Source organism: Carassius carassius, chromosome 34 (genome assembly GCF_963082965.1).
Source record: "Carassius carassius chromosome 34, fCarCar2.1, whole genome shotgun sequence".
Lineage (NCBI taxonomy): Eukaryota > Metazoa > Chordata > Actinopteri > Cypriniformes > Cyprinidae > Carassius > Carassius carassius.
In genome coordinates, this window is record NC_081788.1 from 21,697,562 (window position 1) to 21,716,945 (window position 19,384).

A 19,384-nucleotide genomic window follows, 5' to 3' on the forward strand; every position below is an offset into this window, starting at 1 on the left:
TTTAAAATGAGAGAAATCGCTGATATAATTTAGACCGTTTTACTTTCTTTGACTGCAGAAAAAAAACACCAATTAATAAATAGTCTAAAACTATTAAACTTGCAATATTAACTTATGAAATACATGAAAGACAAGAAATAAATCACAACAAGATGTGTAATCAAGAAAAAATATTTGACAAAATTATAAAATTAATGCTGAATAATTTTTAACGGTGAGCGCATCTCCACTGCTTAGCCACATATGCAATCGCTGACGTCAGTCGCAAATATTAAACATGTTTAAAAAAAAATCTTTGTGAAAATGACAAATTCTCGAATTCTATAATTATAATCTTTATTTAGACACCACACACTATGCAAGTTTTTCTACCGATTGCAAACAGTGACTGAGCCCAACTGGAACAGACCTGGTCCAATTGAGCACAATTAGTCATCCAAATTGCATTCATAATCATCCAGACAGTTGTGTAGTGTGTTCTCAGCTTAACACTGTTGTTGAACTCTGCAATATAGACAATATAGCCAACAAGGTTTTGGGAAAAAAAGGTTTAAAAAGAACATAGAAGGTAATCAAAATAGGCTTTTCTGATCAGGAGTCTTGATATTGTAATGTTGAAGTGGATTTTGTTTGTAATCAATCATTTTCTCCCTTTTCTCCTCTAGCTGGAACAGAAGCAGGTGACGCCACCGTTCAAACCTCAGATCACAGACGACTACGGTTTAGACAACTTTGACACGCAGTTCACCAACGAACCCGTGCAGCTAACACCAGACGATGAGTAAGTATTGAAAAATGTTATCTCTCCATTTCTCCATGTCCAGTTGCTAAAAACTGCTTATAATACTCGTGTTTGATCAGATGTGTCTAGACCTGAATTATAAAAAATAAAAAAGGGTCTCCTAGACCGTAACATCTTCCAAATGTTTAAATGAAAATTTAAAGTCAGTCATCACTTATGATGAATCCATCTTGAGAGCGATTATGTAATACAACTTCAAAGTTACATGACTGCACCAGCAGAAGATTTAGCAATTTAATAAATGGGGTTTCCACTCAGTTTGATTCTCCTGGTCAGGATGGTGAAGTTTATGTCTAAGATTCCCCTTCAGAAGTGAGAGCGAGGTGAAGTGAAATGGTTTACCCATCTGGAGGCTATCGTCAAGAGATAGTGATGTCATATGGAAACATCCCCTCTGGAGTTTCTGATTGCTTTACAGTATGAGGTGCACAGAAAAGGGCCACATTGAAAAGGAGGACAAAGAATAGCTCTTAAACGTCTAAAACCTGATGCCAAGAGGCATTAAAAACCAGAGATTTATGTGGAAACTGGCTTTAATCAGTATGAAGTGTGTTTCTAGAGGGGCTTTTATGCTTTCAAGTCTTTTCTTCAGTCACTCATTCATAAACTCAGTCCTTTTGAATACTGCGGTGATTAAAACAAGTGCTAAAATAAGAGAAAGGCTAGTCAACTCAATGCAAAAAATGTGCATTTATTCGATGGTGGAGGAATGTAGGTTGACTTATGGAATGTCTAAGTACATTTGAGTCACTTGTTGAGGTCTCACCCCATTATTCTCAAGAGATTCTTCAGACATTCCTGCATTTTCCATGGAGGACAATCACACCAGGCTTTGAGACGCATTGTTCTGTAGAGGTGTATTTCTCTCGAGAGGGACTCCAGTCTTCACAATGACTTTTATATCTGGCTGAATTTGTTATTCTGATTTAATCCATAGAGACAGGCAGTCCTTAAGCTTCTAAAAGGGATTCCTGATTTCAGTTTACATTAAATGGAGCTCGAAAAATCCAGCCCCGAAAGAGGGCGGGATCTTTGATTAACAATGTGATTTGGTACCATGACTGAAATGCATCCTGTTATCGCCGAAATCTGAGGGCTGTGCATTCAAAATGTGCAATGCTTAGTAGGGTTATGCAAAAGTTAGCAGAAATAGATACCTTTCAATTCTTGAGTGTGAGCTGAATTGCTCATAACACGGGCAGTTCAATCGAGTTTGGAAAGACAGATTGGATTTAATTTTTTTTTTTTCATTTTCTCTTTTATTCTTTTCATGAAAATGCATTATTTGTACAAAACACATACAATTCATTTGAATTTTCCTTTACATTTCCATGATCAGAAAGGAGCAGATAGAAGAATAATATTCTTATATTTATCTGCCCCCTTTATAGACATAAATAGTAGATGGCATTAACATTGTTCCCTCCACCATCACCCAAAATTTATTAACATTAGTAGTAGATGACATTAGCATCACCCAAAATATATTAACATAAATAGTAGATGTCATTACCATCGTTCCCTCCACCATCACCCAAACTCCCACATATCTGATATTTGTTTAAACGTTTTACAATGATCACATACAATCCAAATCCAAATTCAGTTTGATATAATTCAAGTTTGATATAATTTCCTTCGAGAATTCCAAGCTTTTACTCCAGCAAAAGACAAACACATTTGTTTCAGGTTTTTTCGTGCTAGTAGATGTTTAAAGTCTTGCGGCCTTCTGTGATTTCCTTCTTCAGAAGTAAAAACAAATAACTTTTGTAAGTCATGTGGAAGAGCTTTGCTTCTAGCTTCGAACATCACTAACAGAGTTTGTAATTCTACAATGTCTTTAAATTTTAATAATCCTGACCTAATAAAGAGTGGATTTGTGTGGTCTCTATATCCTGCTTTGAAAATAATGCGAATGGCTCTTTTCTTTAAAATAAAAAAAGGCATTTCCCCATATTTCTACACAATAATTTTAAATAAGGCAAAATCATTGAACAATATAACATTTTCATTGTATTATACGGTAAACTGTATTTAACCTTATTCAAAATAAATAGGCTTTTTGCCATCTTATTTTTTACATGCAATGTATGACTTTTCCACGTCAATTTCTCATCTAAAGTGACTCCTAAAAATCTGATTTCAGACACCTTCTCAATATTGACATTGTTTATAGATAAGCTGACTTCCTCCTTTCTTTTATTGCTGAATATCATAAACTTTGTCTTATTCAGATTTAAAGATAATTTATTTACATCAAACCACAATTTTAGTTTAACCATTTCATCTTCAATATTATTAGCTAAAGTTTTCAAGTCATTTCCTGAACTATATAAATTTGTATCGTCTGCAAATAATACATAGTGTAATTTTTTGAAACCTCACAAATCTCATTTATATATGGTCTATAGTTATTAAAAATATGTTTATCTCCAGTTTTAAAAAAAGGTATTACCTTAGCTATTTTCATACTATCTGGAAAACCTCCTTCTGTAAAAGAATAATTCATTATATAATATAATGGTTTAATAATGCAATCAATTGTGTTTTTTATTATTTTCATGTCAATACCATCACTATCCGTTGAGGTCTTGTTTTTTAGCTTATAAACCACAGATAATATTTCATTTTCAGTCACCTCACCTAGATACATTGACTGCATAATCCTATTTTCCCTTTTCCAGACTCCCCCTAGCTGATCACTAGATATTGGTATTTCGTTTGCTAAGCTAGGTCCTACGTTTACAAAGAATTGATTTAGTTCATGGACCATTTAATCTTTATTTTCAATCACCCTATTGTCCTTTTCAAAATATTTAGGTAGTTCCGTTCGTCCAGTCTTATTCCCAATTAGATTGTTCAGAATATTCCATGTAGCCTTAATATTATTTTTATTTTCATGCAACATTCTATTATAATAGTCCTTTTTTGCTTGTCTCAATATATCAGTCAACTTATTTTTGTATTTCTTATAGCATTTTTCTGCATTCTCTGTTCTTGATTTGATAAACTCCCTATAAAGTCTATTTTTCTTTTTAGAGCCATTTTTTAATCCGTTTGTTATCCAAGGTTTACTATTTTGCCTTTGTTTGGATCTGCATGGGATCTCAGGACAATGCTTATTATACAGAGTAAGATAACATTTAAGAAAATAATTATAAGCATTATTTACATCATCTGTGTACACCTCTTTCCACTCTTGTTTAATTAAATCATTCCTAAACTTATTAATATGATCAGCATTTCTTTTTCTTTTATATATGTGATGGTATACTGTTTTTTTTTTTAGGCAACTTATAGTCAAATATTGCAAATATAGGTAGATGGTCGCTTATATAATTTATTACCAACCCACTAGTAATGTGATTCTCCAAAACATTTGTAAAGATATTATCTATTAAAGTTGCACTAGTTGTGGTTATTCTGCTAGGCTTCGTTATTAATGGATACAACCCATTTTTATATAATGTCTCCAAAAAATCTGAGTTTTGTATATGTGTATCTACCTTTAGAAGATCAATATTATAATCTCCACAAATTACAATATTTCGTTTGTTATTTAGACCATGAATCATTTCTTCTAATTTATCTATGAAGGTTTCCACTTTTGATCCTGGTTTTCTATATACACATGCAACAACAATATTCCTATTTTGTTCTAATTCTATTTCTACAGCTACACTTTCCATTAAATCATTAATGGATGTTGTCATGCATTTAACTGGTCTACATTTCAATTCATTATAGGTATAGAGGGCCACTCCCCCTCCTGTCCTATTGGCTCTGTTGGTGACATATAAATCATAGCCCTTTAATTTCAGATCAACCTCCTTGCCTTTCTTTATCCATGTTTCAGATAAAGCAATTAACTTAATTCTTCCTTTAAATGTCTCCAAAAAATGTTTGATTTCAGAAAAATGTTTTGATAAACTTCTGCAATTGAAATGAATAAAAGAAAATGCCTGTTCAATTTGTACCTCATCAAATTGTTCTTCAGTGTAATACTGACAAGAGTTCCTAATATGATTAAATAAATTAGACTCTGGATCCACATTATTTTCAAAATCATATGTATCACGTTCTATATAATCAACACTTGCAAAGGCTTCAGTCTTAAATGAAAAAGTCATGAGTTCCTTATAAGAGATCCAATAATCAAGCAAAAAAAAAAAGAATGATGCACTCACTATTATCATTTGTACAGATCCAGGTCCTTCATTTTTCTCACCATAATCACCTTGACTTTTTCCAGAGGTCCATTCGTCTGGATGAAAACTTTTCCATTCCTGGTCCAGGTTGAATGAATTTTAAATTCCTTTTTCAGGGTATGGCTGGTCCAAGCAATTTCTGCATTTTTCTTTGTCAAGTGCTCATTTAAATACACTCCGGTGCCTTTAAGTTTTCTAGCTTTCTTCAGGATTTCCACCTTGTGCCTTCTACTTGCAAACTTGACAATAATTTTAGGTTTAGTTTTTTTGTCCTTACTTGGAAGAATGTAACATGCTGAAATTTGTTGACTGTCCAGAGGAATGGTTTTACTCTTCATGAAGTGCACCACTTGTTGCTCCAGGGTTTCCTCAGATGGTGCATCCTCACCTTGTTGGTCACCAGAACGATTGGAGATATCCATCCATTATTTTATCATTCCATCTATCCCTCCATCCATCCATCATTCTATCATTTCATCTATCGATCATTATATCATTTCATCTATCCATCATATTCATCAATCATTCTATCATTTCATCCATCCATCCATCCATCCATCAATTGATCTATCTATCTATCTATCTATCTATCTATCTATCTATCGATCTATCGATCTATCGATCTATCGATCTATCTACCTATCTACCTATCTATCTATCCATCGTTCTGTCATTGCATCTATCCATCCATCCAGCCATCATTCTATTATTCCATCTATCCATCCAGCCATCTATCATTCCATCTGTCCATCTAGCCATCCATCCATCCATCGTTCTGTCATTCCATCCATCCATCCATCCATCCATCCAGCCATCCATAATTCTATCATTCCAACTATCCATCTAGCCATCCATCCAACCATCCATCCATCCATCGTTCTGTCAGTGCATTCATCCATCCATTTATCCATCCATCCATCCCTCCATACATCATTCTGTCATTGCATTTATCCATCCATCCATCCATCCATCCATCCATACATTAATTTATCCATCCATTCCGTTGATCCATTTGAATTTCAATTCATTTTAATTCTTCCTTAGATTTAAATTCTAATTTGATGCAGTTCTCAATCTCATCCTGTTTACTACCTCAATTTGAATCAGGCATTCAGTTCCGAATGAAGTCATTCTGTATCTTGAAGTGATTTGATATTTTAACTCTCCATGAGAAGCCCAAGATGCACTTCATTGAACTGTTGAGTATACAATCAATTGCAGAATACAAGTTAATTGAAGTCAATTTGTCGGTAAACCTGTCACTCATAATTAGCAGAACGCATGTGGCCCGCAGTCAGATGAACTGACAGACAGTAATCTATAGAGCCACAGCGGGTTTTTAGTTCAATACAACATTTTCCAAGCAGACTTCAAAGGAACGCAACAGCCAGACACTTCAAAAGCAGAGCAAGCTCTGGAAAAGCCTGACGTCCCACACGGTGGAGGAGAGGAGGAGGGGGAGGAAGTGATGGAAGCCTTTTTTGTTTGATGGATCTGGCAGACGAAAAAAGAGGGTGGGGGGTGAAATCCTTCCTTGTAAGAGATTTAGTCTTCTGGATTAAAGGAAAGCACGTCCAGAGTGGGATGTGTCTCAGAGCGAAGGGGAAAAGGGATGAACTGAAATCCATTGCGACTAGAGACACGATTCCCTTTTACATGCTGACACAAACGGCTTATAAAGGAACTTGGATTCCCAATGCACTATTATCTAGCTACCAAAATTTACACAAAGTACACTACTGTTCAACAGTTTGAGGTCAGTAAAGTCATTCAAAAACATTTTTAATGTGACAAAATATTTCAGTTTCAAATAATTCTACTGTTTTTAACTAAATTTCTCCTGACTCCTGAAAAAAGCACTGATATTTTCAACATTGATAATATATATATATATATAGGAATAAATTACATTTTAAAATATATTCAAATAAAAAGGTAACTTTAAATTGTAGTAATATTTCAGAAAATGACTCTGTTTTTGATCAATCTTACCAACCCCCAAATTTTTACTAGTGTGCATTTTTATTTGCCCCTAATAAGTGATTTATCTACTCATGCCTTTCATTTAAAGTTATTTCCTTTCATAAAGCCAAATATTTGCATTACTTTCACAATAATCGTATGTTTTTAAACAGGTTGTGTGAAAGGAAGTGTCGCTAGTGTCATGGAGTATGGAGTTCGAAGTCTTGAAACTGAAACAATAGTACCAAAGCTTGCTTGCTTTCTTTCTTTCAAACAAGTTCCACCTTGAAATTCTTTTATAAAGAAACATTTGTGCATTAAAGAAGCTTGTTTATTTTGGTCAGTGCCCAGGATGTCCGTCTTTCTGTGTTTCTTCCTCTTTGGCATCGCACATTTCCCCCCTGCACTCCCTTTGAAACCTGAGCCTGATATTACGGCATACAGGTGTCATTCATGTTATTTTAGGTTTCACTCTTGCTGGGGGCATTTCAACCTCACACACACCCTCATACAGTCAAGTGGCCCTCTGGGGACTTTATTCAAACAGACACAGCTCAAACACAATTCGGCACTGATCCCGGATCTGGTGAAATATCAGTTCTTACAGAGCATGTTACAGAGGAGAATTGTCCTCCACGGACCGTGTTTGACAGTATGTGATAAACGAGTTTTGAATCGGTTCAGCATTACGCCATAGAAGAGGAGGAGCATTACAGCAGTGTGGTATCCTCAACAGACTGATAAAATAGATCAATGGATTCCTGAGGTTCTGAAGAGCAAGAGGTCTGATTTCAGCAAGAATCTCTTTAGACATGTAAAGGATCACTGCCGTTGTGAAAAAAAAATGATAAAAAAGAAAAACGCCACTGAATTTCTTAATTGTATTCTAGTGAAATTCTGTCTGCCCACTACTGTTGTTAGAGCCCTCTTTGTGTTTATCCAGCCCCCCGATGCAGATGAGAAAGGTTGTTGTTGTTTCTGATGAGCCAGCTGCATTTACAGATGTGCTCATAAGTTTATCTATTCCCCTGCAGAAAAAAAAGTTCAGCACTTCCCTGAAGAAGTAACATACCTGATATTTTCAAACGTTTATTGTTCAAAAGTTGCGAGACCGTAAGATTTGTTTAATGTTTCTGTTCACCAATGCTGCATGTATTTAATCAAACAGTAATATTGTGAAATATTATTACAGTTTAAAATAACTGTTTTCTATTTTAATACATTTTAGCCATTACTTCAGTCTTCATTGTCACATGGTCTTTCAGAAATCATTCTTATATGATGATTTAGTGCTCAAGAAACATTTCTTATTATCAGTGTTGAAAACAGTTGTGCTGCTTAATATTGTTGTGGAAATTGTGATGCCTTTTTTTCAGGATTCCTTGATTCTATTTTGAAACGGAAATATGTTGTAACATTATAAATATCATTACTGTCACTTTAAAATATCTCTGGGACTGACCCCAAATTTTCAAATGTTATCATATATTTCCCAAGAAAACACTTATTCTGCATATTTACTTTTGTAGACAAATGTCTGAATTATCCCTAAACTGCAAAGTACTAAATGAAGTACTGGAAATAGGTCAAATTGAGCACATATTCAAGATACTCTCCTTGACCATGTTTGAAACTTTTTGTGGTGTTAGCTGTTCTTGTGTTATTGCCTCCTTAGGTTAAATTTCTATATTCCGCACTTGAATAAAAGTGTCAGCTAAATATACATGTAAACGATGTGATGCCACTAGCAATGCTTATTAGCAACTGCAAACTACCTTCACTTTTCCCTTAATTTCTGCTTTAAGCCGTATTGCGGGACATGTCATGTACAGTTGAATTGTAGCTCTTCCATTAATAATGTTGGTTTCTCTCCTCAGGGATGTGATAAAGAGAATAGACCAGTCTGAGTTTGAGGGATTCGAGTACATTAATCCTCTGCTGCTCTCCACTGAAGAAACCGTATGAGGGAAGAACAATACGGCTGATGTTTCTCTGCCTGCGGCTCCACAAGACTACTACAGCTGAGTTTAGCTCAGACTGTGTTCACAGATTTGATCTTCTCCTTAAAACTGTGTTCAAGACAAAAAGCAACACTAAGACTTCACGTTTTGGACCCTCCTTAAGTTATTTTGGGGTTATACTGGAAGAAGAAATAACTGGAGCAACTATTCCCTTAAATTTCAACTGTTGATTGTCTTCCTGCTTCCCAGCATCCTCTTTCATTTTTACGCCCATGCGTCCGTGTGCACTGTTAACTGGGACTGAAGTTAGTTCCTTCAGTGTGTGCCTGCATCCATCAGACTACATTTCCCACCAACCCTTGCTAAATATGACAGTTCTAACTTAATGTTGACTTTTATTTTGTTTGAGTTGTTTTTTTGTTTTTTTTTTATTTTCTTAAATCTTGTATGAGGCTTGTCCTCAAGCGAAACAAGAATGTATAATTTTTAAAGCTAAAAAAAAAAAAGGTTGTATTATAGTGTAGGTAGCCAAACAAAGAATTTATGATGCCTTCTATGATGCAAAGTGGCACATTTTAATTCATGATCATGATGGTTTCATCCACAGTGGGTAGTTGTGCTTCAAGCCACAGGCTTTTAACCACCCATGTTGGTTTTAAATGGGAGATAAAATGTGTTTTTTGAAGAAGTGCCTCAAAGATCCAAAATTCACCATGCTCCAAACTGCTCTGAACTCCACATTAGATTGGAGTTGATTTTCAATGCACCATCCACTGAGAAAGTGGGCTGCAGGTGTTATTATATATATATATATATATAAAACATAAAACATAGACACACTAATACAGATGTTGAAAACAAAACATGAAGATTAGACACTGAATGATCACAAAGCCCAAATACATCTGAAAAGAAGTAATATTACCAACCTTAGCTCATTGGGAAAAAAATATTCCTCTATCCATATTTTTGCAAAACTCCAAATTATTAGGGGGCAGATTATTGACTAATAAATGCTTATTTTTGCACAGTTCCTTGTTATGACCTCAAAACAGTTTGATAGAGCATGATTTGTAATACATTTTGATATTTGCATCACATCACCGACATGTATTTTTTTCCCTTATAGTAAACTTGCTCTGTAGCTCACCCGGTACAGCACTGCACTTGCGATTGGAAGCACTCAGGTTTGAGTCCCGCAAACCAAAGTTAGGATAAAAGACCTCAAAGACTTGTAGAAGCAAGCTAAAATCATTCATGTTTGCGTTTGTTAACACTTCAATTAAGATTAACATCGGTATATTGTTTTCAAAAGCGATAGAGCATTAACATCACTGGAAATTTCAATTTTGAACTGCCGCAGCATGCACAGCAATCATTAACATAATAAAACATTGCCAGATTCATGTCCATCTGTCTCCGATAAAACAGAATACGGCTTAAATGACACTTACTGGACATTTCTAATTTAAAGTGTCATTAAGCATTCAAAAAACAATGAAATTTTGCATAAATATCGCCACAGGCGCGTTTATTTCCCATTGAGCCTGGGTTTAATATTGCAGTAGAGTTCATTACAGCCATACTATATTACTCAAATGGCTGCTCCTCATGCTGATAAGAGGTTTTTTTTTTTTTTTAGTACTCATGTGATCTGTCAATAACTCAAATGCTGTTGAGATGTTGTGGAGCGTGAGAGAAAACACAAACAAGGGGTTTGTACATCATGTCGCTGGTGTTATTTGGTGGTAAAATTGTGCAACAGTGTTGTGACTGAATCTCAGATGACCTAAACACATGGTAGAACTGTCTTTGCAGTCGCAATCAAATACTCAAATTCAACCCATTTTACCCACCTATTTTATCATTCAGTGATAGGCTGTGTTCGGAATGGAGTTTTAACATACTATAGTAGTAGTATATACTGTATTCTATCTACTATTTTTATTAATAGGAGGAGAAATAATAGTCAATATTCCACAAGAAACACTTTTCAGACATTAATAAGCTGCACTGTCACGTTAACTTGTGATGTTGCATACAAGCAACTGATAATGACTATTTTGTATTTTAAAATCAATCAGTCAGGCAAGATAATGAGCCAAAAAAAAAGATGGAAATGAAAGGTCAGGTTGTGTGTATTGCATTATGGGATATGTTATTCTGCACTGTGTGTGTCTTGGCAAATGTAGTAAGTCATCTGGGTATCCCATGCATACTGTGCACAGAATACATTCTCCAGAGATCGTGAGAGAAGCTTGTTAGTATTCTATTACAAACATAGCCGTACACTCCTACACACTTTAAAACACAACTAAACCATTATGTCCATTTAGATTCCAGGCCACACAAAAAAGCTCTTAAAAATGAATTTCAAAATTCCCGTTAAAGAATAAAAACAGCCAATCACAGGCTAGCTTGACTGATTAATCCCCCACAGTGATAAGGTATTGTGTTATTGAGCAACTAGATATGTTTTCTATCTTCCATTGCATTTAATCCCAGGTTTTTTATTTTTTATTATAACTGCAGCGTGAAGACGACACACTCGGGAACGCTTTGATGAAATCAGACCTGTATGAAGAATTGCTGCCATGTTAACAGGATTAATTAGCTGCTTTTGTGTCAGACTGTAGTGAGATTAGCAGACAGGCTAAGAACAAAGAATGGCCTGGGAGATAACAAACATGACAAACTAATGATACCGAGGCAGAGAGAAAAGCCAGATTTCCCCACCATGTTTTCAGCTCTCTAATGAAAAGATGGTGCAAAAACAGGCACACAATTTGTTTGAACACTACTATTTTTGAATGATATTGGATTGTTTGTAACGGGAACTTTATTTGAATGCAAACTGCCAACAAGTGGCATTCCAGTATAGTTTGACAAGACCATTGTGCAAATTTTCAGGTTTTTAACATAAATATGGTCCTACATGACATTATTTAGCTCATAATTTGCATAATTTTTTTTATTACTGTAAACCAATGATTATTTTTACAAAAACAGGTACTATGGTATATTACAAGTGACAAAGTAATAAACCATCTTCATCCGACCAACAACTTAATTTTCCACCAGCTTGACCTAATGTAGAGAATCCACATGAAACGGTGTCAGATTTATTGTTGTCCTTTATTTGGGTTTTATTCATGTTTATATTTTAACTGAAATGAGTTTGGCATAATTGCAATTATATGTGATATAATTTAACCCTTAAAATGTTCTCTCTCTCACATAAATACACATAAAAAAGAAATAAATCTGTTTCTGCATCATTATAAGAGATATCTAAATCCGGTGTCCCAACCTTAGAGGCCAAGACTGCAATAAAATACAAGATCCTGTCCCTGACAACATTTTAAGCAAGAAATTTCCATGATTTATCAACTTGCCAAATACAAAATCTGTCACAAGTTTTTTTCCTGCTTTTTTTCTTCTCTGGTTCTTTCCATAAGCAAATGACTCTCTTATCAATGTGCTACATTGGAATCCTTTTATATTTGAAGTGTTTGTTTTATAAATTATTGTAAATGAAAGCTCTAGTAGAGTTCCTGTCGACTGAGGGTGGGAGAGAGAGATGTGAACATGTCTTTGGTTTTACGAAGTTAAGTCTTAAGCATCTTAGATAACAACTGTAAATCAGTAAATGTTCATTGTAATGACCACATTTCCTGTCTCATGATTTCTGTCAATGAAAAAAAAAAAACACTGGTCTGTGAGAGAGCATGTCCAATGTTGTCTTTATTGCACAATGTATATTTATCAATTACATTTAATAAGAAATACTTAGGAATAGAAAATGAATAGTTCACCCAAAAATGTAAATTAGCTGAAACTGTACTTAACTTCAGGCCATCCAAGATGTAGATGAGTTTGTTTCTTCATCTCAACAGGTTTGGAGAAATTTAGCATTACATCACTTGCTCACCAATGGAGTGATTGGGTGCCATCAGGATTAGAGTCCAACATCTGATAAAAACATCATAATAATCCACAAGTAATGGGAGTAATCCATAAATTGTGTTTGTAATAAAAACAAATTTTTAATTTAAAACGGCTGCTTCTTTTCACTGGAGGAAGTGTTATTGTGGATTATGGACTGGTATTTTGGCCAGAAGTGATGGTTTAAAGTTAAAACTAGTGTTGATTTTTGGTGGCCTGTTTTAATTGTAGTTTTAGTCTAGTCTTTGTGTGAAGCTGTCATTTTAGCTTTTATTGGTTTTAGTCACGTTCATACTCTTTTAAGTCTAGTCAAGTTTGTCAACTAAAAGTCGTAGTTTTAGTCGAAGAAAACTGATGACATTTCGTCAATGAAAATTGTATTTTAGTCTCTTTTTAGTAATGCAATTTTATTTAACACAGTCAATATAGTATCTAGTACCTAGTAGAATAGATGAAAAAAAACCCCATTTCAAACAAAGTTATTTTATTATATTATTGTTACCTTATAGACTCAAGAATACATCCATTCCAGACACGAAAGATGCTCTGATTTGAATTTACAACATTTATTTTACCAACCAAACATGTTAGAAGTACACACCTTGTCTCGTTTTCATCACGTGATAAAGGTTAGATATTTAGTCATAATTTTCAACACTGTAATGAAGGTTTTGTTCCTTACAAACACACAGCTTTTCACTTTACAAGACATACATTGATGGACTGGAGTTTTGTGAATTATATGTGGTTTATTGTGATGTTTGAATCAGCTGTCTGGACTCTCATTCTGATGGCACACATTCACTGTAAAGGATATATTGGTGAGCAAGAGATGTAATGCTAAATTTCTCCAAATCTGTTCTGATGAAGAAAAAAACTTGGGCCTGGGGGTGAGTAAACTTTCAGCAAATCGTTGATTTTGGGTAAACTCTTCCTTTAGCAGGTTTTCTGGTTGCAGTAATCAAAACGCTAAGGTAATACTTTGCAAGCACAGGAAAACACAGGTACCTAAAATAATATAACAGAATTTCCTTTTAATCACCAAATAATATCCTTATGAATCTCTGATAAATATTGTGCAAGATGTCCATCGCAATCCATTTGGGTAAACCTGAAAAAAAAACCAAACACATAAATAGCGAACAGCACAAACACACACACATAATCCAACACACAATAACAGAAGAAAAATCATCTCTGGCTCCAGTAATATGTGGTTTGTACATGCAAACACAAGGGTGCTACAGCAAAGGCCATTTCTCTCTTGCACAATGAGCAGTTTTGGAAACAAAATCAGATTTTTGAGTCATAATAATTGATCCCTCACCGTCTCTCAAAAAACAATTTGGGAATAATGGATGTTGATGTAAGTTTTGGACTGTAGAGAAGCTGTTTACAATGTAGCTGATCCCCTGATATAATTCAAAAAGAAACACTTTAATAATTTATGCTTCTCCTATCAGATTTTCTCTTGGTATCCAATAATTCTTCCCATGTGTTGCCTAAAAACATCACTGTTAGGATTCATGCGCTTTTTTTCCTAAGACTGCAGATTTTTTCACTAATGAATAGTTGATTGCTTTTTTGTAGTGTTTTGTAGTCGCGTATAAAGCAAACTACTAATGAATAACTCTATTATAGTAATTAACTTATGTATGCAGACAAAAAAAACCCACTGAGGAACAGTTTGTTTTAAAAAGCTACCGGCTAACAAGCACACATAAACTGCGAGGTCACCAGGTCTCAAATTTGACATTCCAGTGACCGTTTACAGTACGACTCCAAATGACAGATCCTTCCTCCTCACCAAACGCCACTCATTTCCAGTTGCATTCTTTTGTTTGTATTCCCTTTCCCTTCAAGACTCCTTCCTTTCCTCTCTAATCCTTTTTCCAACCCAGGCGGCTTGATGCTTCCCAGCAGCAAACCTCAAAACCATTCCGCGAATCTCTGCGTGCCAACCCACCCTGATCCCCTTCATCAAGATTTCCATCGCTTCATCACCAGTCTTGCCCTCGGCTCATATCGACGCCCTCAGAAACTCGTTCTCTATATCTGCCTCTTTCTCTATCTGTCCTATCCTGGACAAGAGTGTTCATTGTGTCTCTCTCACGAGGCTGTCTGTGTTCTGCTGTGCTCTGCAGTCTGGCCAATGTACACACGGCGGGCAGAGAGCGGCCAGCGGCGCACGCCAGCCCTGCACTCGCAACAAAGTGCTGCCTTGTTCTGCGAAGTTCAGTGCTGCCCACCACGCCGAAGGAGTGCTGCTCTCAGACCTCGCAAGAATCTGGTGACTTTTTGACCCGTTCTGATGAATAACTGTCCTTCTTAGTGTTTCTCTTCCTACGCTCTTTAAGTATACTCACAGTATGCCATGTTTTAACATAGTGTTTCCTCTTTCTGAGAAGTGCTCCCAAATCTACAGGCAAAAAAAGTTCATAAACAGCCTTTTTGGAGAGCTGGCATTGGTTAAAGATGACAGCAAGGTCAAAATGACACCTATAAAAGCCTGTAAAGCAGTGGTGTGTGAATATATAACAGTTCCTTTGACTTTAAGACAAAAAATTCGGTAACTTCAGAATAGGTGACACTTGTTAACTATTAACTACTACATTTCTCTCAATAAATTCTTAATTTACTGCTTATTAATAATTAGTAAGGTCGTTGTTAAGTTTAGGTATTGGGTAGGATTAGGGATGTAGAATAAGGTCAAGTAGAATAAGGCATTAATATGTTCTTAATTAGCACTAATATATGGAGTAATCTAGTAATATGTATGCTAATAAGCAACTAATAGGTGTTACCTATTCTAAAGTGTTACCAAAAATTCTTGCTTAAAAAGTATATGAATCTACAAGAAAACTTCAAAGACACTTTACAATCAAGTCCAATTAAATTTACAAACTTAAAATGTATTAATTAAATTTTTACAGCAATAACTAATATAGGTCCATGTTTATTTCCGCATATACTAACTTTTTAACAATTCGGGTTGTATAAATTAACACTCCACATTAAGGTTTCAGCTTTAAAATGAAAAGATGTATTTTTTTAACATTAGCTTATGCACTACTAACATGAACTAAAAAAATGAACATTTGTATTTAATGAACACTGACAAAGACTATTAAATGTTTAAAAATATTGCTCACTGTTATTTCATGTTACCATAATTAATTAATTAAAAATACCTTAATGTATTATGAATAAACATGAATTAACAATGAACATTCAATTTTATTTACTGAAATTTGTACATTTATAAAATAACATGATACTAGTTTATACTGTGAATGGAGTACAATGATACAGAGTGTAAACAATGATTTCTGTGTACATTATATTCAGATAGGATTATATGAATAAATTAAAAATACAAATATTCCATGTAGTCTCTCAATTAAAAAGAACTATACAGCATGTGTTATGCATGTCACATTGCAAGACGTCAACTTTGCCTGATTTGGATCAAAAGTAATTCCACTTATAATGGAAATATTCTTTAAAAAACTCATAATTCTGAAAACACAGATTCATTTGTAGATAACGTTTGTACATCTAAAGACTGGTTTGTCACAGTATCAGGGAATTTCCATCAGAAGCAATCACTTGTACTACCTCATTATTGTTCAAGTCCCAGAATTCAGTGTTATGTGTGTGTTATGTTATGTTGTGTAATACTTTGCATACTTCAGACTACAGTACAACAACAATAACAGCTGCTAAATGTTGCTATGTTCATCAATCAAAATGAAGAATCAAGTGTTCATAAAGCATCACATAAATATATATCCCATCTGAACTGGATCCTCTGCTCTACATCTGCAGGGATGACATCACATCCAGGGGTGAGTGTTATATAACCGTGGCTGTGATATCCATCTCACAGCGCTCCACCAGCACCCAAGGCGCAAACACTCAAATCCATTTCATTTAGGGAAAACAAAATGTCTTTCTCCATCAAATGACTAATTTGATTTTGGACATTTGAAGGAGGTGATAGAATGCATGATACTGTCCACCAACACTTCATCTCACAGCTTAGTGAAACTGTTTTGCCAAGATGTTCATGAGAGTGTGCGCATGTATGTTCTGGCTTCACCTAAAGAGCCAGCTAAACATCTCTAGTGCCAAAGCTGATCTCAGTCTTCTAGTCTCTGGTGTTCCAGAACAGGGCCGTAGCTGGGGTTTGCGGGGCCCCGGTGCAGGTTGTACCGGTGGGCCCTGTTTGAAATTGTTTAATTTATATGTTCATTCTATTTATTTATTTGTGCTAATTGCACAATGTTTAAGTTGTTTCATGTTTGTAGGTGTCCAGGTACAGAAAACAAATAATTAAATGTAAAATAGCACTGCATAGTCTTCACTGTAAAAATTTAATTAACTGTCAAACCAAAATGTATTCAGACACCTTCAACATGTCTTACATTATCACAGTTTATTTGCTCTAGTTTATAAAATGGTAATAAAATATGATAAGAAATCAGAGTTGAACTGTCAGAACAAATTCATCTTGATAATATCAGATAACTTTGATAGAAAGATATGTAATGGATAACAATCAAACCAAACATTAGACAACTGTTAGTATGGCAATATTTACACAACTATCAATACTTTGTTGAACAATTACCAAGCAATGCTTAATTCTGTTCAGTCTGTGGTGTGAAAAGGTTGCATTAGCAATTAAAGAAAAAAAACACATAAGCAAAACATGAGGTCAAAGTGTCTGAATAATTTTTGGTCCCATTTTTTTCTATCAATTTCACTAGTTGTCCACTGTATTAAGGTTTTTTTGGGGTATAATATGTCACAGTTCGCTTTATTTTGCTATTTATTTAATATTTTTCTCACTTACCTAAATTAATTATAGTGTCCTGCACATACTATTAAAACTTTTTTCTTTTTTTTTTTATAATATATGGTGTCTGAATAATTTTTGGTTTGACTCTGCACTCATTCTTGTTAAAACTACGGAGCAATTCAGTCAAGAGCAGTGAGTGATTTTCTTAATTGAATTTTCTTGGATTAACATTACAGCAGCTAAATAAGGTGCGGTCACTTTAAGAGACAATGAATGCATCCAATATAATACACATCCGATTTTTTTCTCAACTGTTTACTTTCACTTAAGACATAACCAATTGTTTTTTCGAACATACTTTCCAAGACGGGTATTTTGACATATTTTGTATGTATTTGTTGGCAGGGCCGGCTCTAGGTTATTTGGTGCCCAAGGCGAGAGAGCTACCGCCCCCTCTTTTTGTTTTTGTTTTTAATTGTTTGCTCTATAGGGTACTGAGAGATGATTTCTGGTGGCCATCACCAAAATAAATGATCCATATAAGGTGCCGCAGCTCTGAGCTCTGGAGAGGCTGAGGCAAGGTTTGGAACCATCTCTCTCCTCTGGATGAGAATTCCAGAAGGTTCTAATGCTGACACTGATGGTTCCATAGCCACACAGTGAGAGAGTACAATAGCAGATGAGTTTTGAGTAAGTCTGTTCAGGGATGGAGCCGGGGAGACGGCATCCAGGAAAGAGCGCTTATGTCATTAGGACTTGTGTGAGGCAATGTTGTGAGCCGTCGCCATGGTTGCTTGATGAATGATGAAAAATGTAAAAATAGCGGGCGCTATCCAATTCCTTCCAAAAGCAAGCTTTCTTAATGCACCGTGGAAGAAGTGTGAGGTGGCAAAAGGAGAATAGGAAAGTGATTGAGGAGATTAATGAATGGCTAATGTGCTTGAGAAGATGTCAGAATAAGAATTATATTTACTGGCAAGTGTGTTTACCTACAAGAGGAACTTGTCTAAACACAGTTTTGAAAGTTGTGTTGTCCAAAGTATGTGATCTATGACCAGTGGATGTCATTGTAAAGATTGCAAGTCTATAACTCTCAGCCTCGTTTTCATCTATGTTATATTCAATATGTCATCTATTGATAGCTCCGCCATTGTTTGTGCCATGTTGCTGTGGTACGCAGACGGCTCCAAATAGCAATGAGAAATCTGAATCATTGACAAAAACATGAACTGGCTGTTTTGAATGATTTGTTTCAATGAATCATTCTCATTGGTTCTTTGTACGTCATCACTGATGGTGACGTCATTACGTTTTTTTCTCACACTAAATTCAGCATTGGTGCCATTAGCAATTTCAGCAATGTTTTGAAAGCACCACAAAGCCGCATAATTTGCTTACCTAAAGTGGCATATTATGCTGAGCTAGTAGGAAGCATTATCTACATTTGACAAAAAAGAAACCTTTAAGACACTGTTCACAAAACGAGTCTGACAGAGATCTTCTCAGCCAGTATCTGTTACCAAACCTCTGCCCCTGCCAAGCTGCCAGCATGTAACTGGAGGAATTGTGTCGCCTACAAGGAGAGATGTGGGCACTACCTCTCACTACAATTATTAAGCCACAGGTCTGCCCTTTCTCAAAAAGGTCACAACTCTGACGGCTCTTTGACTTGTCAGACAGCTGGCACAGGTTGTACTGACAG

At 35.3% G+C, this 19,384-nt stretch overlaps 1 protein-coding gene across 6 annotated transcripts in view; it reads left to right on the forward strand.

Moving 5' to 3' along the window:
- Nucleotides 1-9,911, forward strand: part of LOC132114736 (protein kinase C zeta type-like) — a 117,091-nt gene extending 107,180 nt beyond the window's left edge. For all 6 annotated transcript variants that reach the window (XM_059523025.1, XM_059523028.1, XM_059523027.1 and 3 more), the window contains 2 exons: nt 666-781; nt 8,850-9,911. In XM_059523025.1, the coding sequence (XP_059379008.1) occupies nt 666-781; nt 8,850-8,937 (204 nt within the window). In that variant the 3' untranslated portion in view covers nt 8,938-9,911. The remainder of the gene's footprint in view (nt 1-665; nt 782-8,849) is intronic.
- The last annotated feature ends 9,473 nt before the right edge of the window (nt 9,912-19,384 follow it).